The sequence below is a fragment of the Pungitius pungitius genome, chromosome 1 (assembly GCF_949316345.1).
Source record: "Pungitius pungitius chromosome 1, fPunPun2.1, whole genome shotgun sequence".
Taxonomy (NCBI): domain Eukaryota; kingdom Metazoa; phylum Chordata; class Actinopteri; order Perciformes; family Gasterosteidae; genus Pungitius; species Pungitius pungitius.
The window spans coordinates 14,068,329-14,087,977 of NC_084900.1; the positions used below are offsets into that span (position 1 = coordinate 14,068,329).

The following is a 19,649-nucleotide window of genomic DNA, read 5'->3' on the forward strand; positions in this document are numbered from 1 at the left end:
TTTTAATAAAACGGCATCCCATAGTATGGATCCAAGCAGAACGTCTGTTTGTATGAAAAAACATGGAGAGAATTTTGGTAAAGACTAATTCCACCTTTATTTATCATAGAGGACTCACAGTGATCCATCAACAATAACTCAATGTTAGCGTGATGGATTCCACGCGGCTCCATTATTATCTATTTAAACATTTGGCTTTTTTAAAGGCGGTTACTTACTTTATTTGTAGAGGAGGTCCATCCATCTGGGTTAGCGTTAGCTACTAATAGCTAATAGACACTGTTAGACGTATTAGTTCCTGAGTAGCTAGCTATTCGCTAAAAGTTATAGCTACTGAGGTTAGCCAGTGTAACGTTTAACGAAATCTAGTTAGCCATTAAGCTAACCGCGCGGGTAGCTCCTAACTAGCACATCTCTCAACCGTTGATCAGTGAGGAACCGACCCATGCACACGTTTTCATAAAGCTGACATTAAAGTAGAAGCTTTTCGTTGACGTGTTGTCTGCAAAAAACAGTAAAACGTTGCACCAAGACATTTTATTTCATAAGATAAAACCAGTATGGCGTATAACTTACGGGGTAACCACTTTGTCCAAATGCTGGTTTTATGCTAATATTTATTTAAGTTAAGACGTTATGACAGTATGCAACTTGAGCAACAGTAGAATGTGGAACAGAATGTGACACATTTTAGACATATAATCCTCAAACATGCTTAAACCTTTTTTATATTAAGTGATGGGCTGTTGCAGGAGTTTCTTTAGCGCTCCACTTCTTTTTTATCGTATATCCTCCGTTGTCGTCTCTAACAGCAAATTTGAACAACACTTTTGATTTAGTGTCACACAACAAAATGAAGTTTGTGATCCAACGATGCTTCATCAGAACAACACAAACAATGTATGTTTTCTAAGCTGTTTGCTCACCTTAAAAGTGCTGCATCAAAAGAAAGAGCATGTGTGAAAACGCATGTGTTTTCTTCCTCTAAAATAAATATTTTTTCACCTTTTTCAACTTTTCGCAAAAATGTTTTTTGTGTAGTCAAACTATCTATGTTTTTTTTTATGCAACATTTTCTTTTGTTGTTGAAGGTCAAACACATTGAACATAGCAGCCATTAATGATGAATAACAAACAACTCAAACTCAGACTCCAGGGACAATCAAACGCTAAAACCCACAGAAGAGCATCTGGTAGAGAGTCAGCTGATCAACCCGCCGCCACAGGACATCCAAAGAAACTTAAACTCTTATATCCAATAACTTATTTCCTCTTGAGATATTCAGCTGTCTTCTGACTTAAAGTCTGGCCAGAAAGATTTCTGTGAGCTGCCAAAACGTCTTCAGTCCTCAGGTCACATCCAGACAAGATGGATGACATATTGGGGTTGTTGTTTTTGCTGCTGTCAGAGGCCCCCGTCCAAGCCTTTAACTCCCTGCCTCCCCCCCCCCCCCCCCCCCAACCTCTCTGCCAACCCCCCCCCCCATCCCGCAGCCGCTCCAGCCTGAACATGCGCGTGGACGAGCCGGCGTCCCTGAACTGCAGCAGCCAGATCACCACGGCCATCATCAGCATCCCAACGCCGCCGGTCACGGCCCCCGACGGCGACGCTCACCTGCACGCAGGCCCCGCCCACCCGAACGTTGTGAAGGTGTCTGCGCTGTGAGGAAAGACAGTATGAAAGATTTTAAAAAACACACACTCATGGAGACAGACTGAGGGACGAGGACGAAGGAGACGGAGGAGGCGTTCAGGGTCCTGGTCCAGCCCGCCCTCTGCTGGTCATGTACTGTAACGACATGGACTCCCTGGGTGGCTTTAGATACAGGGTGTGCGTGTGTGCGTGTGAAAGAGAGCGTGATGGAGGCGTGTGAGTCACACGTCACTTTCCACAAAGCATCTTTTTATGAGTTTTTGCTTCCGTTCACCCTCAAGGTTCCTTTTATTGTGTTAAGCAGGAGGAATAAAGACAGAAAAAGAGTCATCAGAAGTCCTTCATGCTGATTTAAACCCTCAACTCTTTAAATCCTCGTTTCATTCCAATGAGTGAAAGAGATGAAACGTGAAAGGTGGACTGTGACAGTGTGTGTGTGTGTGTGTGTGTGTGTGTGTGTGTGTGTGTTACAGAGGGAGAATGTGTGTGTGAAGTTAAGTGTGAGAGTAAAGTCACGTATCTTTTTTCCTTCGGTCCTTGTTTGTTTGGTTTATTCCTAAAGCAGGAACAAAGAACCAAGACGACGCTTCGCTTCTTTTGGTCCACCTGTTGGCAGAGAAACACGCCTCCAGTACGAGTGTGTGTGTGTGTGTGTGTGTGTGTGTGACTCTGAAGAGCTTCTCGTGCACGTTTCCAATCAGACGTTCTCAGCTGCGGGGCCTTTTTTACACGAGATGTGCCTGAGTAAAAAGAGATTAGTGTCCGTAGCTTTTCTTCCCCCCCGACTGACCTCGAGTAACTCAAAGAAACCAAATAAAAATTCTGAATTCAAACCCTCACGATTAAAAGCACAAGGCATCCGCTGAGAACCTCTGACAGGAACGTGTTGTGAGGCCGGGTGACTTCTTTTCTTTTTCTGTGAATATTGTTAATAGAATATTTTGTAATATTTGAACATCGTTTGGCAGAACCAGTGAAGCTGTCTTCTTGTTGTCCCCCCTCCCTCGGTCTGTCTCTCTCTCGTTGTGGTCCTGTTGTGTCCCTCCCTCCTGTGTGAACAACAGAATGCTTTCACAAGTCTTTTTAGCTGTTGACACCCCCCCCCCCCCCCACACACACCCAAAAAAAACCTCAGCGGGCATTTTCTTACAAAGTTGTTGAGTATGTGTACTTTGTGTGATTAGGAAACTTGGTGTTTGTACTTTTTGTCCTCTGTGTTTTAAAAGGATTTTTGTTTGATCTCCTGGAGAATTTAATGGGGGGGGGGGGGCACAAGGTGAGCCGTCGCATTGGAGTTGACCTTTGGGATGATGGACGTGACCTTTTCAACGGATGCCTCCATGTTGGCCTTCTGATTATTATGGTGGGTCGTTGCCATGTGGAGCAGCTCTTCTGCTGCTTCTTCTTCTTTAGAGAGATGAGATGGAGATCTCTATTGAGATGAGATGGAGATCTTTAGAGATGAGATGGAGATCACTAATGAGATGAGATAGAGATCTCTAGAGATGAGATGGAGATCTCTAATGAGATGAGATGGAGATCTCTAGAGATGAGATGGAGATCTCTAATGAGATGAGATGGAGATCTCTAGAGATGAGATGGAGATCTCTAATGAGATGAGATAGAGATCTCTAGAGATGAGATGGAGATCTCTAATGAGATGAGATGGAGATCTCTAGAGATGAGATGGGCCTTCGTCCATCAGGCAGGGGAACATTTCAAAAGGCAATACGTGAATTGGACTAATTGTTGCTCTTTCTTTTGCTAGAAAGGAACCGTTGAACCTTTAAATAGAGGCTTTCAAGTATTTAATTACACCGTCCATGCCTTTGTACTAAGACAAAATACCATCCTATCAGCCAGAAATGGAGGTGAAATAGAGCAGATCTGGTTCCATATCAGTAGTTTGTTGTGCTTTAGTTCCCCTTTATCCAGACCGTAGAACCCCCCCCATTAAAAAGGGGAAGGACCCCGGTACAGGAAGTGTGTGACACCTCAGAACCACGAAGTAGTGAATAAACCTGCAGGAAAAAGAGGACGAGAAGAAGCACAGAAGTTCTTATAGGTGTGACCTTTATGGAGACATTGACTTCTTGTCCTCAGTGTCCAGAGGGACATTTAGGACACAAAGGTGTGACATAGGTGGTCCGCACTGAGGACGCCCGTGTTTTTTCTGGTGTTATTGGTGATTTAAACGTGTTATTAACGCTTCCTTCTCTCAGCAGGTCGCTTTGTGTCACCTTCAGCCATTTGGACTCAAAGCTTTTTCTTCTTTTCAATCCTTTTGCGAACAGAAACCAGAGGTCTGTGCTTGTGTTTGTCTCTCTGTCATGTGCTCCCCTTTTTGCTCATGAGCTCGGTCAGTTTTCCCTGCTCACCCTTTGCTTTGGCCTCCTGCGCCACCTGTTGTTGTTCAGACTACTGCTGTGTGTTTCCTGTCAGGTGTTGGATATTATTTATGACCTTTGTCTTGTGTTCCTCGACTGTGAAAAACGCCTGATAAAAAAACTCTATATCTGCCACAAGCACAGCATCCGCTCTTCTTCTTCACTGCGTCAGAGTGTGTGTGCATGTGCGTGTGTGTGTGTGTGCGTGCGTGCGTGCACTTTTACCAGATCTTTCTAAGCTCAGAGCGAAACTGTCTGGTGACCAAAGTGTAGTTGAGCAGGAATCAGGAATAAGGAAACGTTTATTGCCATAACATGTTGGACATACATGGAAATTGTCTTGGTGGTTGGTGCATAACAGAAGACAGTACAATAATGATGACATAGTGCAGCAATATGATAAAAAATAAAATATATTATAAAGTATAATAAAATATATGCTATCGGTTAGTACGCTAAAGCTAAGGCTATGGGTTAGTAAGTAAGAGGAGATAAGATGATACAATTAGAAATAAAAATAAAGTGCACCAGCTAAACAAAGTGACAAGTGAAAGTGACAAAGTGAATGAACATGGGAGTCAGAGTCAGTCAGGGGGGGGCCCGAGCTCTGTTGATGAGCCCGACTGCCAAAGGGAAGAAACTGTTCGTTTGGCGGGAGGTCCTGATGGACTTCAGCCTCCTGCCGGATGGAAGGGGCACAAACAGTTCTTGTCCAGGGTGAGAGGGGTCGGCTACAATCTTTCTGGCCCGCTTCAAAGACCTGGAAGTGAACAAGTCCTGGAGAGACGGCAGATTGCAGCCAATCACCCTCTCTGCAGAGCGGATGACACGCTGCAGCCTGCCCTTGTCCTTGGCTGTGGCTGCAGCGTACCACAAGGGGATGGAGGAGCAGAGGATGGACTCGATGATGGCCGTGTAGAAGTGCACCATCATCGTCTTTGGCAGGTTGAATTTCTTCAGCTGCCTCAGGAAGAACATCCTCTGCTGAGCCTTTTTCGTCATGGAGCTGATGTTCAGCTCCTACTTGAGGTCCTGGGTGATGATGGAGCCCAGGAAACGGAAGGAGTCCACAGTGGTGACGGGGGAGTCACACAAGGTGAGGGGGGAAGGTGTGGCTGCGTTCTTCCTGAAGTCCACGACCATCTCCACTGTCTTCAGGGCGTTAAGCTCCAGGTTGTCTGGCTGCACCACATCACCAGGTGGTCAGACTCCCACCTGTAGGCGGACTCATCCCCACCAGAGATCAGTCCAATGAGGGTGGTGTCATCAGCAAACTTCAGGAGCTTGACGGTCTGGTGACTGGAGGTGCAGCTGTTGGTGTACAGGGAGAAGAGCAGAGGGGAAAGAACGCAGCCTTGGGGGGAACCGGTGCTGATGGACCGAGAGGCAGAGACGTGTTTCCCCAGCTTCACGTGCTGCCTCCAGTCGGACAGGAAGTCAGTGATTCACTTGCAGGTGGAGTCGGGCACGTGCAGCTGAGAGAGTTTGTCCTGCAGCAGCGACGGCACGATGGTGTTGAAGGCAGAGCTGAAGTCCACAAACAGGATCCTGGCGTAGGTTCCTGGGGAGTCCAGATGCTGGAGGTGGAGGGCCATGTTGACAGCATCGTCTACAGACCTGTTGGCTCTGTAGGCGAACTGCAGGGGGTCCAGGAGGGGGTCGGTGAGGGACTTTAGGTGGGACAGGACTAGCCGTTCAAAGGACTTAATGACTACAGAGGTCAGGTGGATGGTGGTGGTGGAGGCCTTGAAGCAGGCTGGGACGTGGCATGTCACCAAGGAGGTGTTGAAGATGGCGGTGAACACAGGAGACAGCTGGTCAGCACAATGCTTCAGGGTGTGGGGCGAGACTGAGTCCGGACCGGCTGCTTTCCCAGGGTTTCGTCTTTTGAAGAGCCGATTGACGTCACTCTCCAAGACAGAGAGGGGCGGCGGGGGAGGGGAGAGTAATCCAAAGGTGTGAGCACCTGATGGGTCGGGGGAGGTGGTGGAGTTGTGGGGGATGGAGGACATTGTTTTTCAAATCTGCAGGTCCACGGCAGCCTGCAGGGAGGTCAGCACCATGGCCGACGTCTCCAGCTCCACTGCAGGGGGGGGGTTAAAAAATGCAGAACTTGTTTAGAACAACAGACCAAAATACGACACAGGATCAGTTTGCTTATTTCATTAACTTAAGTGCGCTTGATTCATAGTTTAATTACCGAGACGCTTTGACTACATCTACATCCTGGTGAGTGTGTGATTTTTGGGTTTGTATTATACGGTTAAAAGAGGTTGGTTTTAGAGAAGAACAAGTTAGAAACCTTTCAACTTGGAAACGTTTAGTGTCGGACTGGATTACATTGTATATTTTAGAAGTATTTATTTTCACTAAACAACGCTGCCACACTCTGTCCGTGTCCCGCGCCGCTTCTGGCCCCCAGGCACACCGCCCTCCCCGAGCTGCGGACCGGAGGGTCCGGTGGAGCTGTCCGGGGTGCTGAGGGGGGGGGGGGGGGGGGGGGACGTGCTCAGACACCGTGGGCCTCAAGCGGACCCCGCGGCTGAGCACGCACACGTCGCCCTTGCTGCACGTGAGTGAATTAGGGGGACAAAGAGCCCTGGAGGTGGTAGCAGAAGATGCCTCCAGGAGTTATTAGCGTTTCATTTAAGTGGTGTTCACGCTGATTAGACTGTAATTAAGTGAAGTCTACCGACCTTCTGGAGTGACTAGAGGTGAACTACTTCCCACCCCCTTTTCAAGCAGCTGCATGGTGGCTGGGATGATAAATATATTTCAATGGAGGTTTGTTTTTCCAAGTTAAAGTAACCAGTCTCAGTCTAGTCCTGATCCTCTATGGCCTCCATCAGTAAATGAGACCTGCAGAGAGAACATGGCTTATGGCTAACCTCCTCCAGGAGCCAACACCATGCTTGTGGAGAGTGGTAGAGACCTGTAGTGTAGCCCCACCCTAAAGTATCCCCTGCTTTATGGTCTGTTTGACTCTACATGGACCATCATTCACTAAATGAACATCATGCTGCATTGAAGAAGACTTGAAACTAGAGACAGACCATAATTGTTGTTTGAATGTTGTTTCAATGTTTTGAGGGAATAAATCAAGAGAGAAGTAGAGCTGTGCTGCATACAGGTCGTTTATTAGAAAATACACAGTATGAACCTCCCTCATCGATGGGAGGCCTGAGGAGCGGAACGTCAGCGCCTGAGGAGCTCCTCCATGTAGACGGCGTTCATGCGGTACGCTGCCATCCAGTCATGGGCGGCGCTGTAGTAGCTCTGGGGGCCTCGCTCCTGGAAAGGAGACATGGAGGCATAGTAGTTGTTCCAGGCTCTGAAGCTGGCTCTCCAGTAGGCTTCAGGGCTCCAGTCCTCTTCCTCATCATCGTCATCATAAGCGTCATCGTCCCTGTCTCTCTTCTGGTCCAAAGTCTTCTTGCTCCTCCCCCTCCCAGGCTTCTCCTTCCCCCTCCTGGTTTCTTGTCCTGCGGTCTCGGGCCTGCAGGGTGTCCTGTGGACGGTGTCGGCCGTGGCAGCGGCTCCGGGTGGGGCGGCGTCCGCCTTCGGTTTGGATGCCGCGGGCGTTGGAGGACCTTGGGTCTTGAATGCCATACGTTGGTCTTCTTCGGTCTGACCGGTCGTAGTGTCTTCGTCCCGTAGCGAGCTGGAGGAACCAGAAGCCGCCCTAGGAGGCCAAAGGTTAGGTGTCCACCGCCCCCCCTTTAGTTTTAAACTTTCACCCTCGCTGAGCGTGAAGGACTCTCTGTGCCCGTCCCCGTCGTCTCCGCCTCCAAACTCCCTGATGACCTCCACCGACCTCCCCTCCCCCGCCGTGATGAAGCCGTAGAAGTCCTGCTCGGCCTCCTCCAAGGTCACGAACCCCGACCTGTGACCCTTGAAGGAGCTGAGGGGAGGGATCTTGGGCAGAGCGTCCTGCTGCGCTCTGCGGGTCGCCGCTGCCAGAGTGGGAGCAGGAGACCGCAGGGGAGCGTCCTCGGCGGGAGACGCTTTCCCGGGCCGTCCTTCGCCGTGCGCCGCCGGGCCTTCTGGGAGGTTCCTGTCGGGCCTCGTGAGGCCGCTGTGCTCCGTGGTTTGATGACTCTGCTGCGGCGGCTTCTTCTTCCTCTGCGTCCGGGAGGGGGGCTGCGGCACGGCGGCGCCCGGAGCGGACGCGTCGGTGCAGACGTCCCAGTCACACGGCTCGTCCATCAGACCCGGCCCAATGGCGACTGGAAAGGGGACAGAAGACGGGCGGTGTTGAAAAACAAGGCGGGCTTCTCTCAAAAAGAGGGAACGCGGTTCCACACGCTGTGCGGCCCGGACTCACGTGGCAACGGGGACAAAGTCAGGCCGCACTTCTGGGCGATGGCCATCATCTTATTCTCCTCCTCGCCATGGCAACAGTAGGTCACAGCCAGCCCCTGAGTGCCTGCAAAGCAGACGCAGTGCTGGTGAACACACACGTGAAGATAATTTGAAATAAAAGCAGATGATTAGGAGGCTGTTGACCTTGAAGTGAGGGGGGGGGGGAACAAATTGTGAGCAACAGAATCAACAGATGAAACCGTAACAGGTGGAATGTTTTAGGTCAAAAGGAGAAGTGAGGCTGCTTTAGTTTGGCTCTGGATGTCTGGACGAGGAACCTGTTCATCTGAACCATGAGCATCAAGCACTTGATGGTCGCGACTCAAAAGCAGATCAGTACCGAAGCGTCCGGCCCGGCCGATGCGGTGCATGTAGGTCTCCCAGTCCTGAGGCACATCCAGGTTTATCACCAGGTTCACCTTCTCTGCATCGATGCCTCTGGAGGTCTGAGGAGAAGAACGAGCAGGAGTGAAGGACAGAGGAACACACACATAGATACACACACACACACGTGTGTGTGAGTCTCACCAGGTCAGTGGAGATCAGCACCCTGCACTGGTACTGCTTCAGTTTGGACATGGCCTCCAGTCTCTGGTCCTGACTCAGACCGCCTACACACACACACACAAAAACACACGCGCAGGGGCAGTTTGGATCAATACTGGTCGGTTCCACTCTACGGCTCCCCATGAAGACGCTCATGGACCATTGATACACGGCGTCACTTCCACACCTCACCTGAGATACAAGCAGCAGGGAGTCCTTTGGAGGACAGGATGTCTGCTAGGTGCTGAGCCCTGAGGGGGGGGGGGGGGGGCACAGTAATCAAACCAGCACTCACTGGATCAATAGAGTCGATCGGAGAACCTCGGGGCTGTTCCAATACCTGGTGTGGAGGTTGGAGAACACCAGAGCCTGGTTGAAGGGGATTTTACTGAAGAGCTCCAACAGGTGCTGCACCTTCTCCTGGAAGATCTTGTGAGGGAAAGGATGGGACGGCACCAGCTTGTAGTACTGCTTCAGACCTGGGGGGGGGGGGGCGAGGGGGGGATACATATGAAGTATAGAGTACAGTTACGGTCACTTTAAGCTTTTATCAAACTGTTGAAACCTTTGAGGCCCATGTCGCCAGGATTGAGTCGGACAAAAGTGGGCTCCCTCATGTAGCGGGTCAGGTGCTGAGCAAGGGATTCTGGGTAGGTGGCAGAGAGCGCGAGCATCTGTTTGTTCAGCGGCAGAGAGGAGAAGATCCAGCTGGGGATTAGGAGGATTAAGGTGTGTTGGGGGGGAGAGAAAGACCTTTGATTTGTACAACTGTGTGAAATAAAGCGGCCTCACTTGATCTGCTCCTGGAAGCTGCCCTCCTCCAGCAGCTTGTCGGCCTCGTCCAGGACGAACAGCCGGATGCTGGACGTGGACAACATGCCCAGCTCGATCAGCTGCTTGATGCGGCCTGTGGGGAGGGGGGGGGGCATGTCTGTATTACACAGCCGTCCATCCCAAAGTGCATCTCCAACCATCCGTCCATCCCACAGTGCATCTTACCGGGCGAGCCCACCGCCACGTGGCACCTCTTGAGGTGGGCTTTGTCCTGACTCACGGGTCGCCCCCCGATGAAAACGTGGCACTCGAGGCCCTCCATGGTGCAGCCGATGGCCATCACCACCCCGTGGATCTGCACCGCGATCTCCCTCGTGGGCGCCAGGACCAGCACCTGCAGGAGGAAAAGAGGCCGTCACCTGGTCACATCCTCTCAGGTCTGATTGCGGATTAAGGACGGGGGGGGGGGCGCGATGAGTAAGACCCTGGAGATAATGTGATTACAGTCACCTCTTCAATGAGCAGATGTTCCTCTGCTTTTACCAATAATTGCTCTCTTGCATTTATGCTTTGACTGTGAGCAGCTTATGTCCCTCAGGTCAGGGGGGGCAGACCACCTGTCGTGTGAGTCCACGTACCTGAGTCGAAGGGTTCTCCAGGACCAGCGAGTCCAGGGCCACGGTGCAGAACACGCACGTCTTCCCCGTGCCGGACTTGGCCTGAACGATCAGGTCTGAAAGGACGGAAACTCTGTGGTTAAACTAAATGAAGCGCTTCATAACTGAGGAGAACGCGTGGAGCCTGAGAAACGCCATGAGGGAGGATCTTGTGCTCATATTCATTCTCATCTTTGTACAAGAACTGGAAGACAAACAGTATGTCGTTTTGTAATAAAGAAAACTATTGAATCCGTCTGCACAATATTTACTCAAAGCTTTTTCAGCCCTCCTGTTGTTTCTAAAGCATTTACAAAGTGAATATTTTTTATTATTTTTATTATTCATGTTAGTGTTTTTGATCAGGGAGCAATTTGTGATAGTGTTGAATTTCAAAATAAAAGATTGGGTTCCCCTCTAAATAATAGTTTTTAATCCTAATGTTCAGTTCAATGTAACAATATGTAATTATGTGCGTTATTCTAACGCCCACGTGTCCACGACACAGCAGCAAAATTAACACAATACAGGGAGTTTTAGACTTAAACCTCAAGCTGCGTAAAAGACGTGATTTACACACGGCGTCACAACACAACCCACGTGAAGAGCCAGGCGGGAATGACCCTTCCGGGTTCCCCTGGTGCACCGCGCAGCTCTCAGAACCCGTCGGAACCCACCTAGTCCGCAGCGGCCCAGCGGGATCGCCTTGAGCTGGATGGGGGACGGCTTCCGGAAGCCGGCGGAGGACAGCCCGTCCAGCACCGCGGCCGACAGCAGCAGGGAGCCGAAGTCCAGTCCCTCTGACAGGAGCACATCGTCGGTCCGCTTCCGCGCGTCCACGTCGTGCGCTGCTCTCCTCACGGAGGCGGCCATGTTCACGGGGCAAGTAGAGCTCCCTCTGCGGCTTTAAAGCGCGTCGGAGCGGCGGCCGCGGGCTGCGGGGTTGCCCCCTGGTGGCCGGGAGGGGAACTGCACCTCAAACCGCTCCACTGGGGTAAAATATAAAAGAGCTCTTCATGCACTCAACGAGAACATTGGAAAGGACATGGTTCTTCAGAAGAACTCTACTTTCTTCAGCTGTCTCTGACCTCTTTGAAAAGACTTGATTGATCGGTCGATCCAATCAGGTTCTTTATAAGTACTCATAGTACATTGGTCAGCTGAGTAATTCAGAGTAGGTAGAAATGACACTAACAGTGTAACGCTCCGTCAGAGACGCACTGAACTGGGATCCACAAAGCACACGCTTCATCACAGCAGCTGTTAACCCAGCAATCTCACAAAGTGCAGTCTTACAGGATATTACACTGAATTATTGTCCTCACAATCCGATCCACGGATTTGGTTTTTCAATAATTGCCTCCCCTTCTGTAGCTGGGCCTATTAAGGGAGGTGTCATCTCTGTCTCTCCCCCACAGAGCAGCGACACAGAGGTGCTGCTCCTACTGCTGGAGCCCCACTTTGACTTTTTCCATTTTCTTTTGTTTTAACTGAGCAGAAGGGATGGAGCGTGGTGGGAACTCCTCGGCCAACGCAGAGCTCCTGTCTCCGACCGGCTACACCGCGCTGGCCGCCATCATGGGCGCCTTTTCGGCGGCCGGCATCCTCCTCAACGTGCTGGTGATCGTGGTGACGGCGAGGCACCGGCAGTTGAGGCAGCCGCTCAGCTACGCCCTGGTCAACCTGGCCGTGTGTGACCTGGGCTGCGCCGTGTGCGGGGGGCTGCCCACCGCGATCACCAGCGCCATGGGGTACTTCAGCCTGGGGCGCGCCGGGTGCGTGCTGGAGGCCTTCGCCGTGGCCTTTTTCGGTGAGAACGTCACGTGCTGTTGTTGTGAAACCTCCTCTCAATGGAATGCTTGGAGCCTCACGGGTCGTAATGTTCTGTGAGAACCATGACTTTTGAAATGTTGGGATGGAACTGCAAACGTAGAAGCACAGTTCCTTAGTTTGTTTACATTGATCCTTCCTGCTTCCAAAGAACCATTTCAAGAGGTTTTAGAGGTCCCACCCACGGGTTGTACCCAGAATCCTTTGTTATCACAAGAGTTTAGTGGGAGCCCCTTTTAATGGCACAGGTTTTCTCCAGAACCGATCTGGGGGGCTCAACTTTCTGTTTTAGGCTTTCAAGGATTTATTCCCTTAGTAAACATTGTAAACATGAGTTTATGGTCTCAGTCTCTAGTTTCAAGTCTTCTTCAATGCAACATGATGTTCATTTAGGGAATGATCCATGTACAGTCAAACAGACCATGAAGCAGGGGATCTGATATGATCGCTTCCTGCTCACAAGTTGCAAGAAAGGCTTCAAATGTGTCCAGAAAACAGCTTTTTATATTCAGTCAACATAAACGTACATGTCATGAATTCAGGGTCTACTTTCCACAGAAGGAATAAAAGGTTGCGTTCTCTCCACGTTCTGTCCTGCAGGCATAGCCAGCCTGTGCACCATCGGAGTGATTTCCGTTGAGCGCTACGTCGTGGTGTGCTATCCCATGGGGGCGGTCCTCTTTCAGACCAGGTACAGCCTCGTCCCCCCCGGGCTCCCAATGTTTGATTGCCCCGCCGCTGTGTGACGCTCCGTCTCCGCTGTCCTCAGACACGCCGTGGCCGGGGTGGTGCTGTCCTGGGTCTGGTCCTTCGTGTGGAACACGCCGCCTCTCTTCGGCTGGGGGAGCTACGAGCTGGAGGGCGTCAAGATCTCCTGCGCCCCGAACTGGTACAGCCGGGACCCGGGCAACATGTCCTACATCACCATATACTTCCTCCTCTGCTTCGCCGTGCCTTTCTCCGTCATCATGGTGTCGTACTCGCGACTCCTGTGGACGCTGCGGCAGGTGAGTGACGGGCAGATAGACGGCATGCCCCGTAGCTGCCATGGATAACGGCCTCTCCTCCCGTGTCTGTCGGGTTGCAAAGGTGACCAAGCTGCAGGTGTCCGATACGGGCAGCACCAACCGGGTGGAGGTGCAGGTGGCGCGCATGATCGTGGTGATGGTGTTGGCCTTCCTGGTGACCTGGCTGCCGTACGCCGGCATGGCGCTTGCTGTCATCTTGGACTCCACGTTGCACATCGACCCCGTCATCGCCACCATACCGGTTTACCTGGCTAAAAGCAGCACCGTCTACAACCCCATCATTTACATCTTCATGAACAGACAGGTAGTCCTCCGTCACCGTCGGTGCAGATGCTTCAACAGAACCGCTGTAGTTCATGCGGCTGTGCCTCCCTTCCCCTTCCTGTGGTTGACCGCGTGCCGTGTGTGTGTTTCTAGTTCCGGGGATACGCCGTCCCCTCGGTCCTGTGTGGGTGGAACCCGTGGGCGGAGGAACAGACGTCCGAGGAGGAGACCTCGGTCGGCTCCATAATGAAGAGCCAGAAAGTCTCACCTAAAGGGTCTTTACAAGAATAGAAACGTCCCCCCCCCCCCCCCCAAGCCGTTTACGCCCATCAAAAAAGCATCCGGGGAAAAGAAGAAGGAAACCACCATCATTCCAACCTCATTATGTGTAAACTTTGCATATATTCTGACAATAAAGATTAACTCTTTATCTGCGTATGTGTGTGTCGTGACAGGAGACGAGTCAGATTTAAATCCACATTTATACAGACATGGTAAAGTACAGCATCTGCATTGTTATTCTGTTTATGGGTATCATTCAAAGCCTCCGTAAGTGCCAAAGACTTGAGTTAAGAGGCTTTTGATTCAAGGAGAATCTACTCTGATTATGAAACACAGGGTCACATAACAAAATGGCAAACATGTGTATCCACATTTTGAGATCTAACGGGACAGTACGTATATTTGTTGGGTGAAATGATTAAATAAATAATTTTTTATTTGAAAACATTTCCGTCAGCTTAGCGTTAGTGGCCCAGAATGGACCAATCAAAGAATTTTAATTTGGCTGTAATCTGTAACCTCATCACTAGATGGTGCAAGAAACATATGTTATTTTAGCAAAAAGATCATTGTCTCCAACTTTGTGATTCCAGAACTAAAAAAAAGCTTTTTGAAAAGACACTTAAATATGAGTTTTGCTCTCATTTATTGATTTAACCATGTACATGTTAAAAATAAATGTCCCCATTCGATGCACTCTACCAGGTTACAGCTTTAAGCTAATTAGTTCCCTGGCAGGTCAAATGAAACCTGTGAAGGTAAATGATGCTGATATCATCCATCCAACTAGATGTTTACATATTTTCAATGGCTCCATCATAAGAAATAAAGAGAAGATCCGTGATTTTAATTTGTTTTATTAGGTGTTCACATCCCATTTGCTTCTTAAAAGGTCTGCGCTCAAACATGGTGCACCCCTCCAACACAAACAGACCCCGCTCCCTTTATGGCTTTCATTGATAAAAAATAATCAGTGTGTTATACTCATTTACAATGTACTTCACTCCAGCCTTTTGGATCCATAACAGAGAGGAGAAAAACAACAACCTGTCACCGCTTTAGTCAAGTCTCACAGTTTGATCATTCACAGTCATTTCTCCCTCTCCGAAGAAACAAAATCAAATCATCATATCACTGTGCCTTTTTTAGTAACAGAAATATTGCTTGAATATATGACTTTCATTAAAGAGAAATAAAAAGCCCGAGTGTGAATAGCTGTATCAAACCTTTACACTTTGGATATATACAGAGTGAGGCCTCGTCTATGTACACGCTACATACGGCCTCGGCCTGAGGAACGAGGAAACTCGCAGGCCATCTCCTAAGATACAGTACATGATTGGTGTGTGAAGCAGTTGTGTGCTTGAACAACCGGGTGCTTGGAGGATTGATCATTGATTGATCAGCCGGTAAGGATCTGAACAGGAAACAACAGAGCGTCTTGAGTGCCTCGAGTCCTCGAGTCCTGTAACACACTCAGTTATTGAGTTACTAATTCAGCGCACACCTCCACGTCTGGTCCCGAGGCGGCAGCACATGCTATCGTGGAGCACGGTGTTGTCATTAACTTGAGTACAGTTACACGGTTCATAGCAGCCAGGTGGACATTGGAGGGTTTATAGTGGTCATTATGCTAGTGACTGATCTCCTGACCCGGACAGCGGGAGCTAATATTGCCATGACCCGGACACTCGTAATCTGACGCTGTTTTTTTGTTGATCGCCCGAGAAACATAAGTGATGTTAATTTATACATGTCAACAAATCTACGCGTCAAATCTCATGATTATATATATGTTTACAGTCTACTGCAAGAAATTTACTCGGGCGATGGTCGGCGATGACGAAAGAGCCTTGATTGCTCCTTTTGGAGATGTTGAGGCGGGAAATCTAAAAGGCCACAATTCGGTTCCTGGATATGTTGTCAGCATTGATGGTAATCTTGTCGACCCTATAAACAATATTTAATCTTCGCGAAAGACAATTTTAACAATGACGATGGCTGTCTGTCCGGGTCATGGCATTAACGTCCTTTTACAGACTCTGGTTAAGATCATTTTTACTTTACTAATTTAAACAGTATTTGGCTCAAACGTTAAGGAGCTAACGCCTACACTAACACAGTTAAATAACCTGAAAACATTACACAATTATTATTATCAATAGTTTTAACGAAAAGTTAGCTAAAAACTGTCCAGGTCAGGAGACCGTTACGTTACACGTTGAGTATGGCCATGTTTACCGTTGTTATGTCTGTTAAGTGTTAGCGTAGCCTGCTAACAGTTACCCACAACTCCAGAGAGACAGATGGCTGGCTAGTTAGCTAGTTTAGCTAGTCTTCTTGTTCCTCTCGTTTTCTGTAACCAGTGTGGCAGTAAAGCTCGGAGCAATTAGCGAGCTAGCCAAGTATCCAGCTGTCCACTAGTTAGCTAAGTAGCTTGTTCTCTGCTCGACCGTAGCCTGGTAGGATTAGCTAGCTAGCTAACTATTTAGGACGCGGAGGGATGGTCGTCCCTTTCATCTTTCACCAGTGTAGCCTTTAATCTGAGCTGGAGAGAGCAAGCTGTGGAGCTGTATGCAGTTAAAGAGTGTGCTTTACGTGTCACCTCGTTCATTAATGGCAACACTGCACATTAAAATGGCCGCCACTGACCATCCTGCTGCGTGATTCAAATCAGAAGGTCCTCTCCAATCTGATTTAATTTCTATGTATCGACTCATCGAAGGTCAATGTGATGTTTGTTGGAAAAATAAATGTAATACCTCACGTCTCATGCACAATTTAAAGCAACTGGAGGTATTCATTTTTTTCCAGGAGCAGCTATTTCACACCAACAGTTTTTAATACACAAACATGCTGAGAGAAGAACACACGTAAAGACAATGGTTATGGTTGAACAGCGAGGCCAAATGGCCAAATGAACGAAGTGAACGACATGATACGAAGTGTGACAGGTTGACGCTTAGAATGTTTTTTTCTTTTTAAATCAGCTTCGCAAAAAGGGTTTTAGGATCGCACCCTTCGCTCTGGTGGGGAGACTGGATGAAGACCAGCATGAACCTCACGGCAAACCACAAAACGACACCAGCAATAAGTCCTGAGCTCAAGGAATGTGCAACACGCCCCCCCCCCCCCTCCATGGGAACACAGTAAAGATCAAAAACAGCATCCTGGAAATATCATTGCTTCAAGGAAAACGTATATACAGAAAAGTAAAAAATAATGAGTGAGCTTGAAAGGGTCGGGGAGAGTTGGCCATTGGTCTAAAGAGGTAAGAATTCAACATTGACACCAAAAGGCCAAAGAGGAACCGAGTCCAAGGACAACTGAGGGTTCATCCCTTCATCTCGCCACCCTCACGGCGAGGGAGCACGAGACGTTGTCCTGGAACTGAAGTGTGGTGTCTAACGTCATCGGTGAAGGAACACTCTTAGAGATACAGGGTTTCAAACGGGTTCTGTTTTTGAGAGGGTTGAACAGTACATCTCAGCCTCTATTGAGGGAACAGACGTCCTTCCTAAACACTCATAAGGATAACTGCTACGGAAATTCTACACTACTGAAATAAAACAATGAATATATGGTGAAACTGATGAACACATTATTGATGAACAACACGGCTGCTCCATGAGAGCCTTTTAATGCGAGAGAACCCCTTTAGGAAGAACGAGCTCTCTAAGCATTGTTTGAAGGAACTCCCAAAAAACTGATTGAGAACCAGGATTGAACTGAACTCCACATCAGCCTTTTGGGGTTTTAGTTAAAACATTGGAAGATAAAGGGTCCCCGAAATAAATCCATGGAATATTAAAGGTTCTTGGTAGAACCCTATAAATGTAAAAGAAGTCTCTGGTCGACTATCGCGGAGACCTGGGAATATAAAAGGTACGAGTAGGACCCCCCACCTGGGTTCTTGTTAGAAACCTTAGAAAGAAGGAAGAGATCTGGAGAGAACGTCCAGAGTGTGTTCTGGGTCATCACACATACAGAGGGGTTAGAACCTCCCATCCATGGTTATGGGTGGATCCTCACACAGATGGTTCTAGGTATAACACTTCTAGCAGGAACCAAGAAGGGTTCTCTGATGAGCACAAAAAAACATGTGTGGCTCTAGTTAGCATCTTTATTTCTAAGAGTGTAAACACGTCCTTCACGTTTAGTGGGTTGTTGTTTTTTGGTTTGTTGTTTTGATTCTTCTTCACTTATCTAGCAGGTTTTCTACTTCCTGTCTGCTTGAGTGATGGATGAGGTAACGACCTCTGATCTTACTGGACAACAATAAGGTGCTACGTTTTTTCCCCTAAACTCTGTTGATCTACACACTCATAACTTTCAAGTGACTTTTATGTGTGTCCTTGTGTGGTGACGTGAGTTTGTGTGCCTTTGTTGTTTTAAAGATCCACAAAGAGAGGTTCAGGGTTCAGGTGCAATATTCGGAAAAAGCAGGCTTCTACAGCTCAGTCTCTTTATGTACAACAACAGTCCGGGGGGGGGCTCAAGAGAACGGGGCAGGTCTTCTTCTTCTTCTTCCTCACAACTCGCTGATGCAGCAAGTTCTGTTCCCTAAGTCCTCAGCGCCGCCTCCTGGTGGACAGACGTAGCAGCAAGGAGAATCCTCAGCTCTCCCACCTTCTTCTCCGCACTTTATTCCTTCTTTTCTGTCTTTACAGTCGCTGTCAAGTATGAATGGTTCATCCTAACTTCGGTGTTTTGCTTCCATGTTACTATGTGTGTGTGTGTGTGTGTGTGTGTGTGTGTGCGCGGCAGCCTCAGTGACTGTTTGTCTTGACGTGTCCATGTCCTCCCTCACCTCAGCACCGCCGCCAGCACTAAAACAACACACTCTGCCTCCTGCTCTTCCCCTGGGCTGAGAGAGAGAGAGAGAGAAAGAAAGAGAGGGAGAGAGAGAGGTGTGAATAAAGGTTTTCTTTCATTAAGCCACTCCCTCAAAACGTCACGCCATGCAGATGATCACGCTTGAAAACCAGAATCCATCAACGCTCTTCACTTCATCTTCACGAATGAATGAAGCAGAATGAAATTTATCCTCATTTCAGGTAGAAAAGGTTGATCATCATTTGAATAATAATTGTGGTACTACTATAATGTATATTTTGTGGACAATTATATTCATATGAATATAACACAACATTAACACAACTCTTGATTCTGAAATTAGTTTCATTTAGCTTGATTCTTAAAAACTATTGAGCGAGACGCATTTGCATAAATCCTCACGCCTGATTGGCTCTCCATCTCTGACATCACAGATGGTGATGATCTGTTTACTTTGACTCTGCGTGAGATATGCGTCACATGAGATCAGAACCAAGAGGGTTTCTAGAGGTCCAATCAACGAGGGAACAAGGCTGAAGTGGGAGGACACCTCTGGATACACAGTCAGATCCCCCACACACACTGCAGCAGAGAACACACACACACACACACAACACAACACACACGACACAACACACACACACTGCAGGAGAGAACACACACACCCCTCACTTACACACTGAAGGCTACATCTGTCGCTGCAGGAACCTGAACAGGACTGCAGAGGAGAAGAATCAAAGCACCCGAGCACGTTATTCTGCCGTCATGATTACACGTCTCGTCCCTGAAGGGGGCGCTCATGGCGAGACGAAGAGGAGGAAGTTAAGACGAGTGTGAGGGGGGGGCTCTGAACCACAGGACTGAAAAGCAGCAGCTTTTATCAAACAATTGCGAAAACTACACCGTGTGTCACTACCAGAAGCATCACATTTTAATGTTTCCTACGGGCCATGAACACATCACGAGTTTACTTTAAACGGTTACATTTTGAGCTCCTCAGTGAAACTACGACGTTATAAATAAATCATCT

At 48.7% G+C, this 19,649-nt stretch overlaps 4 protein-coding genes across 8 annotated transcripts in view; 2 read left to right on the forward strand and 2 right to left on the reverse strand.

Moving 5' to 3' along the window:
- kcnd3 (potassium voltage-gated channel, Shal-related subfamily, member 3) overlaps positions 1-4,205 on the forward strand; it is a 60,939-nt gene extending 56,734 nt beyond the window's left edge. The window contains exon 8 of the mRNA XM_037479654.2: positions 1,495-4,205. Within this exon, the coding sequence (XP_037335551.2) occupies positions 1,495-1,666 (172 nt within the window). The 3' untranslated portion in view covers positions 1,667-4,205. The remainder of the gene's footprint in view (positions 1-1,494) is intronic.
- A 2,954-nt stretch (positions 4,206-7,159) lies between these two features.
- On the reverse strand, positions 7,160-11,315 carry ddx20 (DEAD (Asp-Glu-Ala-Asp) box polypeptide 20). The gene is made up of 11 exons (XM_037480664.2): positions 11,057-11,315; positions 10,362-10,456; positions 9,949-10,117; positions 9,742-9,856; positions 9,515-9,657; positions 9,290-9,428; positions 9,142-9,200; positions 8,932-9,014; positions 8,744-8,849; positions 8,366-8,467; positions 7,160-8,267 (listed from the first exon to the last, which is right to left on the reverse strand). Exons 1-11 carry the CDS (start codon positions 11,250-11,252, stop codon positions 7,237-7,239), a joined length of 2,238 nt encoding a protein of 745 aa, XP_037336561.2. The 5' UTR covers positions 11,253-11,315; the 3' UTR covers positions 7,160-7,236.
- Positions 11,316-11,433: 118 nt separating this feature from the next.
- Positions 11,434-13,792, forward strand: LOC119223379 (parapinopsin-like). The gene is made up of 5 exons (XM_037480665.2): positions 11,434-12,189; positions 12,810-12,900; positions 12,979-13,216; positions 13,299-13,541; positions 13,655-13,792. The coding sequence occupies exons 1-5, from the start codon at positions 11,883-11,885 to the stop codon at positions 13,790-13,792; spliced, it is 1,017 nt and encodes a 338-aa protein (XP_037336562.2). The 5' UTR covers positions 11,434-11,882.
- An 832-nt stretch (positions 13,793-14,624) lies between these two features.
- The window catches only part of LOC119221929 (cyclin-dependent kinase 17-like), a 29,265-nt gene continuing 24,240 nt past the window's right edge, over positions 14,625-19,649 (reverse strand). For all 5 annotated transcript variants that reach the window (XM_037478139.2, XM_037478142.2, XM_037478140.2 and 2 more), the window contains one exon: positions 14,625-18,650. Coding sequence is in view for 2 of the 5 variants with exons in the window: in XM_037478140.2 (XP_037334037.1) it covers positions 18,613-18,650 (38 nt within the window). In the remaining 3 variants the exon portion in view is untranslated. The remainder of the gene's footprint in view (positions 18,651-19,649) is intronic.